This window comes from Sparus aurata, chromosome 2 (assembly GCF_900880675.1).
Source record: "Sparus aurata chromosome 2, fSpaAur1.1, whole genome shotgun sequence".
Classification (NCBI taxonomy): domain Eukaryota; kingdom Metazoa; phylum Chordata; class Actinopteri; order Spariformes; family Sparidae; genus Sparus; species Sparus aurata.
Window position 1 is genome coordinate 14872336 of NC_044188.1, and position 12433 is coordinate 14884768.

At 43.1% G+C, this 12433-nt stretch overlaps 1 protein-coding gene across 1 annotated transcript in view; it reads left to right on the forward strand.

Moving 5' to 3' along the window:
- Positions 1 to 1907: 1907 nt before the first annotated feature.
- Positions 1908 to 12433, forward strand: part of LOC115595639 (uncharacterized) — a 28230-nt gene continuing 17704 nt past the window's right edge. The window contains exons 1-4 of the mRNA XM_030440358.1: positions 1908 to 1954; positions 2051 to 2083; positions 6235 to 6280; positions 10954 to 11033. Coding sequence (XP_030296218.1) covers positions 1936 to 1954; positions 2051 to 2083; positions 6235 to 6280; positions 10954 to 11033 — 178 coding nt within the window. The 5' untranslated portion in view covers positions 1908 to 1935. The remainder of the gene's footprint in view (positions 1955 to 2050; positions 2084 to 6234; positions 6281 to 10953; positions 11034 to 12433) is intronic.

Genomic DNA, 12433 nt, shown 5'->3' on the forward strand with positions numbered 1-12433 from the left:
CACCGGAGCAGTTCAGCAGACGCCGCTACAGCTCACCCTGACCGAGCTGGGTGTCGAATAAAAACACTATTTATATACTTAACTGTGATTCAAATCTGCATCCTGTTTGTTTGCTGTTTATGCTGTTGAGGGTGACATCCTGTCTCAACCTGCCCCAGCAGATCGTCTTCTCTCCGGGATACGTCAGGGGAATCACGGGAGTTCCACTGATGTTTTTATTTATTCGTTCATCCGTAAAATATAACTAAACTAAAATATAACTTTTTTTTAATTCGATTTATTTTTAGAGAGGGGAAATATAGATTGCAGGTATGATGTCGGGCCTTTTCTTTCTCTTATCTCCTTTTTCTTTTCTTTCTTTTCTTTTCGTTTCTTCTGTTCTTTTCTTTCTTTTCTTTTCGTTTCTACTTTTCTTTTCTTATATTTTATTTTATTTTCTTATCAACGTTCTCTTTTCTTTTCTTATTGTTTCTACTTTTCTTTTCTTTATTTTACTTATCTTTCATTCTTTTTATTTCATTACATTTCCTTATCTTACTTCTTTTTCTGGCCGGGATCCTTCCTACTCATGTTATTATTAAATAATTATTAAACAGTGAATTTTTACAATCACATATTTTTCTTACATAGTTTACATAGTAACATTTTCTAGTTCTGTCAATCTTCTAGTTCTGTGCAATCGTACTGAGAAATATTGTTGTTTACACACACACACACACACACACACACACACACACACACACGCACACACACGCATACACACACACACAAACACACACACGCGCACACACACACACACACACACACACACACACACACACACACACACACACACACGTTGGTGACGCCCGCAGTGATCCCACAACAAACACATAAACACCCAAGTTACTTTCATTCCTCCTCGCTGACTCATCGAACAGACTAACCCATCTGTGTAACTAATTTGATGACCGCTCACTTCGCAGATGGAACGGAAGCAAACCAGTGACGACTGGCTGACGACCTCTAGTGTATACCCCCGGCTAGCAGCATGCCAGCTGGGAGATCTTCAGGATCACAAGGTAGATCTAATACATGGGACGTTCTTGTGTAAATGTGAAAATTCCTTATTTTCTTGCAGCTGATGCCATTTCTCGCACATTACTTCAGGGACCAGATGTCAGACAAGAGATTCACATGAAGGGAAGCATTAAATATCCTACATTGCGTGCAGTTTGCGTGGTGATGGCCTATGTAGCCTACAGGCCATCAGTTAATATTAGTTAATGATTTGGTGACTTCTTCTGAGTCGCTTTCACTGGAGAAAAATCACGAGCAGGAAACTTCGATGTGTAAGGATGCAGTGGTGTTTGGCATGAAGGGAATCACCAGAGCTTTGGGGAAGAGGCGCGCTACGTGACGGCTGCTGAGCGCATCATGGTGGATGTTAAGGGAGGGCTGGCATTTTTTTTTCTTTTCTTAGACCGAAAGATTCAAGGGAACTGCACATTTACACCGAGATATAGTCAGTCACGACAGCTGACACTGAGTCACCCACAGAAACATAAGCAAACAAAGAGCAGTCTGCAGTCAGCTTGCATCACCTGCTGCTGTCAGTCATCCCCTAATCAGGTAATCCCACATTCAATTTTAACCTCGGTGGAGAAAATCATTGATACACCTCTGATCCCATTCTGCATTGCATTAAGTTACTGTGACACTTTGGACCTCTTTAGTCACATTTCGCACACAGCTCTCACACACCTCTGTCTGCTCTCTTGTGTGAGAGCTGAGGGGTGTCCCTCACGCGTCACACGACCCTGACTCGACAGGTTTATATATGTGATATTTTTAGGTGATATCACGAGGTAGGTGTGGCTAATTTGGCCTGTTTAAATCGGAATGAATCTCATTTCATCCTCGTTCTGGTGTAGCAGACTGTCGAGTGAGCCAAAGATGTTGCGGCTTGGATTGGGTAGGATCATTGCGCATCTTTGCACACACGGATTTTGATCTATTTGAGTGATAGTTTGTGACCAATGTAACAATGCTTCTGGTTCCCTTCTTTCAGTTTTGCTGGTTTGTAGCCTCAGCGCTGTTTTTGGTAAGTCTTAATGATTTATGTTCCTTTTCTTGTCTAAACTCTTGCATGACGCACAGGGTAAATTGTTAATTGAGTCCTCCCAGAGCGCGGATGATGCTGCTGCTCTCTCTTGTGTATCTGCTCAGATATTTCCTCATCCTATAGATATGTATGCTAGATTACAACTTTTTAGATAGAAGATCCATGCATGATATATGATGTGAGAGCCTTTGTGTCTCTGTGTGCGCGTGTTCTTGTGTGTGTGTGTGTGTTCCCAGGGAGACACAAATAGAGGCGGGTGAGCAAGGTATGTGGCGAAGAGCTGTCTTAAAAAAAAAAGAAAAGAAAGATCTTGTCTCGTTGGTTAAGAGAAAAGAAAGCATGTATGTTTTAGAACTTTTGGTCAAACTTGAGTCAGACGCCAGAATCACCATACGCAGATAAAACCTTCTTTACGCATTTTGCTCTACATGCCCGAAGTTCGTGCGAACTAGAAAAGCTGAGGATTCTATTGGTTTTACTGTCTTTCCTTCATGACCTGCACTTGCTCAGATTTGATCTTTTCCCCTCGCATTCCTCGAGCGGGCAGAAGCCTCGGAGGTGGGATGCGTGATGTGCGCATTTTCCCGAACAGTGTTGGAATTGAGGCAGTGCGGTGATGAAACAGGTGGGATGATGTTATGCGAGAGTAGAGGCGATGAAATGTGCCTCTTGTTTGACCCTGAGCACACTTGGCTCGGACTCGGTCTTGGCTGGGAATCGCTTGCCACGTCTTATTTTAAGCGTGTGTTAAGTACGGGTAACCACTAAGTGCTGTATCATTATCAGCTGGACATATTTAAGCTTCTTGAAGACGTTTCGCCTCTCATCCAAGAAGCTTTTCAGGTTCTAACTTACTGGAGGGCAGTCTGAAGGCTCTTAAACTGTGTGTGTGTCCTTGCAGAGTCCTTAAGGACAGGGACGTGCACATGATTATAGAGGGGCAGCGGCTCAAAGTCAGAAAAGGGCAGTACGTGCGCACGGCAATTTTTTTTTCAGGCCTTAATAACACAATACACTTAGCTGTGTATCCTGTGTAGCTGTGAGTGATGTGCAATTGCCAATTCTTTTGTGTCAACAAATTATTGTCAACATGAGTTTATTCACATCATCATAACACTGGGGTTTGGAAGACATGCAATTTAGCTGCAACTCATAAAAAGCAATAAAACACTGGTTTATTATTAGGCTATTTATTGGGGGGCAAGTGCAAACTAGAAATACAGGCTACACATCTAAAAATGTGACAAAACCAAGAAATGACTACTGTGACTGCTACTGTGAATAGTAAACTTAATATCTGAAAGAAATTCGAGATTTGTGGCCAGATAAACAGCCGACACAGACAGCTGTCAGATTAGATTAGTTTTAACTCGCATGAACATGCAGTTAGATTAACAAGCACAAATGGACACTCTTCTGAAATATGACTCATATTTAAGCACCTTGAATAAGTGAAAGGCGAGTTGTTAGCCCCCACAAGTTGTGTTAATGGATTTATAACTCAGGAAGGTTCAAGTTGCTCCACTGTCACGTCTCATCTATGTGCGTGGTGGAGTTCTCCATGAGGCAGCGGTTTCCCCCTCTCTCCTTCTTTCTCTTTCTCTCTCTCCCTAAACGAAAGCCTCTCTGGGGAAAGAGCGAAAAGGGGGGGCGAGACACCGCTCCCCCCCGGGGGGGCGCGCTAGAGCCCTCCCAGAGCTCGCGACCGAAGAGAGCTCGCCTAGGCGAGAGCAAAACCGCTCGCCAAAGCCCGCGCCCTCTCTCCCCCCCCGGCGCTTTCGCTCCTCCTCTCCGCACGCGCTCTCTCTCTACCTCTCTCCCCTCTCCCCCCCCCCCCCCTCTCTCTCCCCCTTCTTTCTCTCTCCTCTCTCTCTCTACGTCTCTCTCTCGCTTCCCCCCCTCTCTCTCTCTCCTCTGTGAGAGACAGAGCGAGCCGCAGCGGACAGAAAAGCAGCTTGAGGCTCAACACACTCGCAACACCATATTACGTTGATAACCGTGGCGTTATTATACCACCGTTTTTTCACATCCCTTTGCACAACTGGAATTTATTTATTCATTAAAAAAAAACACACAAAAAGAGCACTTTGGGAGGAGCTCAAGCACCCCTTGGGCCCTCTGTGTGCACGTGCCTGAGCCCAGGTGTGAATGGTTGTCAAGCTGTCTGGGAGGAGAACTCAGTACAGCATTGTACATGGGTGATAAGTAATGTCTTAGTCCACCTCCTCTGTTCAGAGACGGTCCTTCCAGTTTGACAAAGATGGATTATTTTACTCCTCTTTCACACCGTCTGTCTTCTCTGGCCAAGATGTTTAAAATGTTGCTAAGTGGAATGTTTTCTCTCCTTCTGATGTAAGCGGACAGCAGAATCTTGACCTGAGGAGTTGGTCATGGAGAGGTTGTTTTGTCTTCCCCATTGTACAAATCGGTGCAGTCCTAGCTGCATTGAACAGCATAAACTACATTACTCTGTTTGTGCCTCTGGCATTTGTCTTTGAGATGGACTAGTTTCTGCCTCCGTGTGTGAGTAGGTTGAAAGCGAACCGAGATATGATGTTTATTGAAGAGCCTCCTGAGTTTCTCAGATTGTCCCATCTCCTCTTCGCTGGGCGGTAACGCTTTGGAAGTAGGCTACTTTAGTACGTTATTGTAATCCGATTACTTTTTTCAAGTAACGAGTATAGTAAGGGATTACAATGACAAAACCAGTAATTAGATTACTGTTACTTTCCCGCAAGCAGGCTGCGTTACTGCGTTACTTAACCGTGATTTTTTTTGTGAGACTGTCTCGTGAGTGACAATGACGTATGCAGGGCTGATTGCATTCCGGCGCCGGGTTTGCCCAGACAGTTCTATAATAGAGGCGGTGGGGGCGGGCCTTGGCCAAACAGATTGATCCAGAAAGCAGTCGCTGTTGAATCTGGATTTTCCATACTGGCAACGAGCCGTATGGAAAACCAGTAATGATTCAGAAAATCCTTTGAATCGAGCAGGGTTAGCCCCCGACCACCCGCTGTCCCTCGCCGGACGCCTCTCGGTCCCCGCCTCCAGCAGCTGGAAGCGCCTCGCCCGCGATCTCGCCCGCGGAAACACAGTCGGAGCTGCGGAGGCGAGTAGCCGATGTCTGACGCACCGCTCTTTCGGAGACTGTAAACTCCCAGCGCAGCTGGTCTCACCCTGGCCGCTGCACCGTGCGCCCGTGAGTAGCACTCTCCTCCGTGGAGAGAGGGGGAGTCGGACTGTGTCAACGTTTTACCCCCTCGTGTCTAGCCGGAGGGCGGAGGGACCGCGGTTATGTCTGTTTATGTCAGACAAAAGTGTACCATGCAATCCCAGAAACAATGGCACTTTCTCAGCTTAACTATAATGGTTGCACTATTTTATAACTTAACACATCGTGTGCCTTTGTTTACATTTCAACTAGAGCTTCGTAGAGGAAAGATTTATAATTTAAGATTACTTTTTTGAATTTGAAAATTATCAACGGGTACTCTAATGAATTATTTGTTTATTACTGCTTATTACTGAATCGATATTGAAGCATTTAAATCAATATTGAATCGAATCGATATTGAATCGAATTGCGACCTGAAGAATCAAAATCGAATTGTGAGGTTCTTAACAATACCCAGCCCTACTAGAAGAGGTGGGTAGTGATGCAAAGCCCTTTGGGAGCAGGTGCTACTGTAATATTGGCTCACACTGGGTTTGTTTATCTCATGTCTGACCATTTATTTCCCACTGCCATGAAAGGTTTATTGCTTTATAGCGTATTCTGGTTGTGCATCATGTTTTTGAAAAGTAACTAGTAAAGTAACTAATTAATTTTGAAAATAAGTAATCAGTAAAGTAACTGGATTACTTTCTTGGAGAAGTAATCAGTAATCAGTAACTAATTACTATTTCCAAGTAACTTCTACTTAATTTCCAACACTGCTGATGACTCTCAGCTTGTGGGAGAAGTGAAATGTCTTTAAAAAACTGAAACAAGTCCAGTTGCCTACAATACAGCACAATAATTTACCATGACCTGAATCACTAAGAACCCTCATCAACATAAGGGAAACTTCTTAAACCATTCACCAGTTTTCACCAGTGACTCAACTTAGATCTTGTGTGTGTGTTGACAGAGACTACCGTGGGAGCGCATGCAGCTGCTATAAACAGATGTGAAAGGTGAGTGTTGGCCTTCTTCCCTCTCTGTGTTTAGAGATCAGGCATTGTGCCAGTCAGTTTAATCAGTTTACAGTTTGCACAGTACTGATCTCAACCATAGTTGTAATCCAGCAGCAGAATTTATCAGACAAGAATGTCTCGCCAGCGACTACATTTTAGCAGCGTTGTAACAATTATCCAAAAGTCACACTCAAAGATTTAAAATGTAGGAATTCTGCATAGAAAATTCCAGAAATGACCAGATGTTTGTTATATATTTTGGTGATTTGTGTACTTACATTTTCCCTAATCTTTCCAACAATGTTCAAACTCAGAGAAGTCAACACATTTAGGGTTCAGGGTCAGCAAATGAGACTGAAACTTTCAAAGGTTATCGGATCTATCCGGTGAGTCACATCAGAGAGATTTCAATCGGAAGAGGAGCAATTGTGTTGTTTTTTCAGGTTACTCACTTAGCGTTCACCGTCACTGAGACAGCTGAAGCATTAGTCAAGCATACATCCTATTTTGACTGAATATTATTCTGCACACTCTGCATCAGCAGGATCCCTGCTAGAATCTTATCAAAAGGCCATTGGGGATAAGATAGAAGGTAAGGCAAGGTAGGAGTGCCAAGCATATAGGAAACAATAAGAATCCAATTATTTTGAACCAATTGCTTGTCATTTCAAATTTGTTTGAAATTAGTTTTTGGAAAAACTGACAGCCCTGGTCGGCAGTCAGCATTATCGGATCACTGCTGCAGTCAGGTTGATAAACAGGAGTGAAGAAAAATCTACATTTTAATCCCAAAAGCGAAAAAGTAATCTCTGAGCTCTCCCCCCATCGATAAACATCTACTGATCAGAGCAGAATTCTTTGTACATCGGGATCATTAATCTCAAGAGGGTCTGGCCCCACACCTGACTCTCTAGCTGGCTATGAGAAGCTGAACAAGCGCTATTACCCCGAGTCATCCCGGCCCTCCATACATCTAATTTTCCCGAATGAGTCAACACTCTACAGAGGGTTTTGCGATTTGCATCAGCATAGTTACACATTTCCTGCAAGAACGGACAGCAGCCAATATGGCGGAATGCAGGTTACACCCTGCACCTTAACCACCAAGATGCCAATGACAAGTCTTCACGGACTGGCAGCTTCCAGTGAACATGGCCGATCTGGGATGGAACAACAGAGTGAAAGCCAGAAAATATTTTATCATGAAACATGACCAAGTTTCAGCCAAATCACTAACTAAAGTTACGAAGTTGTGTTTATCTACAAATTGACTGAAGACACTCTTATTTTTATTCATCTATGGCAATGTTGTGTTTATTGGACAAAAAGTAATATACACCCAGGAGTGCCGAACGAGTCATCAACATTTTTTATTATTCTCCAGGAAGTTTCACTTCTAAAATACCATTGAAAGTACCTAAAATGGCTTGTTTTTGCCACTATTGGGCCTGATACTGGTGTTTAAGGTCAAGCCATATGTGAAAAAATACACTAAAACAGTGATTTTGACTTCATGTGAACTTTAAATATCAAAAGTTCAAGTAAAATTAACATAACTTCACAGCTAAAGTGGGGTCCAAACATTCTGAGACCAGATCTAAAACCTCTAAAATTGTCACATAAACCTGTAAATAATCAGAAAGTTTGAGGATTCAGAAAGTAGATGAAAGTTTCAGAAGCCAAATTGTTGTTCTAACCAGAGAAGGGCTGTGTCTATGTGAAAACATGGCTTGTTTTGAAGGCAGACAAACAGGCAGACCCAAAGTGACCACACCCTCAGAAGATCAATACATCTAGTTAAGTTTAGATAGAAAAGCAACTTCATCACAGATACAGAATTTATAAAATAAAGAAGGCTGCTGTCTCGTAGCGTCTCAGAGGAGGAGTAACACTTTCTAAAGCACTTATCAGGAATGCATTTGAAGAAATCTAATTTTTCCAGTGGATGTCTGGAAAAATGTCTGGATGAATCCCATGTGTGAGAGTCTGTAACAGACGTGTGTGTGTAAGGGCGGGAACAGCAGAGAGGGAGATGCCACAATGTTTCCGAATGTTTCCGACTCACGTCTGGGGCTGTTTTGGCACCTTTTGAGTTGGAGACATGCAAAGAATTGACTCCACCCTGACCAGAAAGACCATTCTTCAGATCCACACTCCACCCTCTGGTTTGACCATTGTTGAGAAGGATTCATACTGCAGCAGGATAATGAGCCCAAACCCACTTCACAGCTTTAACAAAACTACTTGAAGACCAAGGAGGAGATTGTCAGGAGCCGCAATCACACTGCTCTTTGAGTGCGGGGATCCTGAGCCAATTCTCCGCATCCTCCTCTGTGTGAAAGCTACAGATGTGGCGAGGGGAGAAGTTTTGCTGCAGCTCTGCTACGCCTCCGGAAGTGGTACCAGAGGTGCAGCATTGGCGAACCGAACCTGTGTGAATGGATAAGCCGGCGGCCCCGGAGTGGGGGCGTGTCGGTCTGATGGTGTTCACAGTGTGATAACTAAACAGATCCTCCAGAAATGTCCCACGAAGCAACATTACATGACCAAACAGTATCATATTAACTGCTCTTGTGTTTGGAAACTTATATGAGGAAAAAAATACAGCAGTTATACGTGGAGAAGTGTCTGTCCTACTGACTCCTTGTCACATTTCTGCCCGAAAAACAGCGCCTGTCCCCGGCAAAAAAACTTTAACTCACCAAGTGTTTGTGTTGGAAAAAAATCACTGCGACTTTCAGCCCTCCTGACGAAGACCTCAGTGGATTTTCCCCCTGAAAACAGCCTCCCTCCCTGTGAGTGAGAGAGTCAGACAGCGTACTGATGTTGATTATGTAAATATGTAATTTAGAATGAAAAACGTAAAGTTGTCACTCTCCAGGATGTTTGGTGGGTCAGGATCTCAATCGCGACACATTGTAACAGCAGCTGTATGATTATAAACAGTCAGCGGGTAAGAGGACCCCTAGGGCAACAACTTGAAAAAAACACACTATGTCAACATCATGACATGCCCTTTCATGCCTCTGTGGATCCGCAAGTGTCGCCTTACTGTATGAATTTCACACTGGTGCGTCATCACACCTGCGCTACTTGGTTCTGTGTGAATGAACAACAGCGGAGAACGCTGCAGTGATAATACAGCGACTCTGTAAATAAGGGCTAGGGACTTTCCTCCACAGTCACCTGACCTCGGCCCCATTGAATATTTGTGGGATCATGTTAATGAAGGTGCCCATTCATCCAGGTCATGGTAAATCTATCTATCTAATCCATCGTTGGCAGCTGGACTTGAAGATGTTTCACCTCTCATCCAAGAGGCTTCTCCAGTTGTAACTAACGGGAGGGGAGTGTCTTCTTCTGATGTAAGTGGACAGCAGACCTGAGGAGTTGGTCCTCCTGTTTTTTGCCAGTCGTTTATGGAGAGGTTGTTTTGTCATCTCCAATGAACAAATTTGTGCAGTCCTGGCTGCATTGAACAGGATAAACTACATTGCTGTGATTATGCCTCAGGGTTTCGTCCTTACGATAGAAAAGTTTCTGCCTCAGCATGTTGCTAGGCTTGAAGTGAAACGGGATGTTTATTAAAGATCATCCTGAGTTTTCCGACACAAGGAAAGATGATATTGTTCCCTTTTTCCATCTCTCCCTCTCTGTCTGCTCTGTATCTTTTGATCTGACAAAGGTCCAATTTGAAAACACCTTCAAGAAGTCCAGTTGCCTACGATATTGCACATTCCAACATGCTCGGATCAATGTCAATTCAGGCTCGTATAACGCGAGTCAGCAGTGAGTCCATGCCAGATCAAGTGCATACTTTAATTGAATCAAAAGGAGGACATAACAATTACTAAGATATTCTGAAATTCATGGACATTTTTGAATGATTCAACTTTTCATTCAAACTGTTGAGCTGACACTATCATATGTAATACATCTTTTCAAAGAAGTTCAGAAAAAATGCAAAAGAGAAGTGTTTTGATGCTGTATACTATGGATCCACCAATTATTGACCTGGCTGACTGTCGGATACAATGTTCAACATTTCTGTGATAACAGGAATAGCGTGTCTCTGTTGTATCATCAAGGTGAAATATCAACTCAGGCAAAATAAACCACACTGTAATGGGCAACTTGCCATATTATTTACTGACTGCATTCATGGTCTGAGGATGAATTATTAATAGTTCATGTAAAAGTAAGGTGTAAGTGTCACTGCCATCCATCTTGTGCCATCCTCATTTCTGCATCTCTTCTGGTTTGCCTCTAAGATTAGCAACTTGTTGCGGGGGAGGACAGAAACTTCTCACAGCCCAACCTCTCTTCTCTTGGCTGAACATGACTGTCGCGGCTGAAATGTTCAGCAGCTCTTGAATTATGTTCAAAGCTGAAACCCTCCTTGCTGTCAGCTGAAAACACGATCTATTTGGTCCCATTTTGTCCTCTTTGCTATTTTTCCATGCCCAGTAAGGAGTGAAATGTGTGGGTTGAAAAGTGAGTGTTCCACCAAAATCCATGAGAGGGCAGTATTACAAAGGACAAGGGTTCATATAATGTGCATAGGCATGACAGGAGGCTACGCTCATCTATAAAATACCTGTACATATGTGTTGTAGTCAACCCTGATGACTGTCAGTGGTAATAACCTGGTTTATGGTGTCTGTGTTTTGCAGACACTCATGTTGTGGAGCGAAGGCTTACAACCCTGCAGCAGCCACATGCTGTGAAGAAGGACATGGACCCAACGTAACAGGTAAGGACTGTGTATTTGTGTCAAGCTAACAAGAAATGGGAATTCTGGGGTAAGGGGAATTGAGAGAACATGGCAGCTAACATAATACCTTTAACATGAATTTAAAACGTAAGAAAACAACACAAAAAAACTATGAGATGGATCCAAACGGCCGATCCAGTGAATTAAAAGTCTGTGCTGCTACCATCCAGACCAAAAACTCATGTGAAATCACAACTTCAGAACCCTCGAGCTTGTGTCCCCACTTAAGATGCAGCTACAATGAACATTTCAGTTTATAAATGATGTGTTAATAATGTCATTATGAATCAATTTGGGATCTCTGGGTTTCCGGAGACTTGGATTACAGAGCGTGAGCTCTATGGAGCACATTTTTTATGTCCACTTGAGTTGTTTTGAAGAATGCTGAATGTGAAATTACTAATTTATCATTTATGGGTGAATGTATCCTTTAAACACTGCCTCATGAAGTAAGGCTTTGTATGATCACTGACCCATGTGGCCGTCATTTCCCCCCACTTCCTCTGTAGTTTCATAATTTCTCTTTCAAATGAAAGTGTTATGTGTCCCTTAAATGAACCCACGAGGAAGTCAGAAAACCGAAAGCACATCATAATCATCCGTGCATCTCCATGATTGACACAGGAACGTTGTCAAAGGTCTAAACAAAACTGTATTGTGTGTCGTATTCTGTTTACTTTTTAAAGAGGTTCATCAACTATCAGTGCTAACTAATCCATAGGATTTACTCTTAATCACCAGCATATTACACCAAGCTTAATCGTATCTAATACTGCAGTCCTACAGTGTCTTCCGTGGGTCTCTCAACAAATAGCTGCAGTTTGTAGGACTCAAATAACAATCAGAACTGTTGCTCGTTCTCTTTTTTTCAGCTTTATGAATTTGTGTGTTTCACTCGTCCTTGTTTACTTCCCCCATGATATGATAGCACTCATTCCTAATGTTGTAAGATTGTATCAACATCCTGAATCCTCCTCTTAGATCTCCACATCCTCAAGGCTCCAGTTGTTTAGGAGAATCAGACACAATGTGATTGTTGTGATTTGGACAACCTCTGAGTTTGAGAGCTTCTCGACAATAATAGCGGGAAATCATCTGAAGTCTCCCTACTGTCTGCGGTCGATTGTAATCTGACCTTTGGCACATTTGGCCAATACTGGGGTGGATCTGGTGTTCCCATCTGGATCGGCACTGGGCCAGCTCCAGAACAGATGCATTTTATAAGGCAGGGGCTGTCAAGGCTGCTGTTGTATCACTTATCATATCCAGAATTCCAACAGAAGTTGCAGAACTAGAGACGCAACATGTTCCAAGTTACGCTAGCGACCTGCTTCCTTAATATAACATCTCAGGAGTTCCACCTGAGCACCTACTTATAC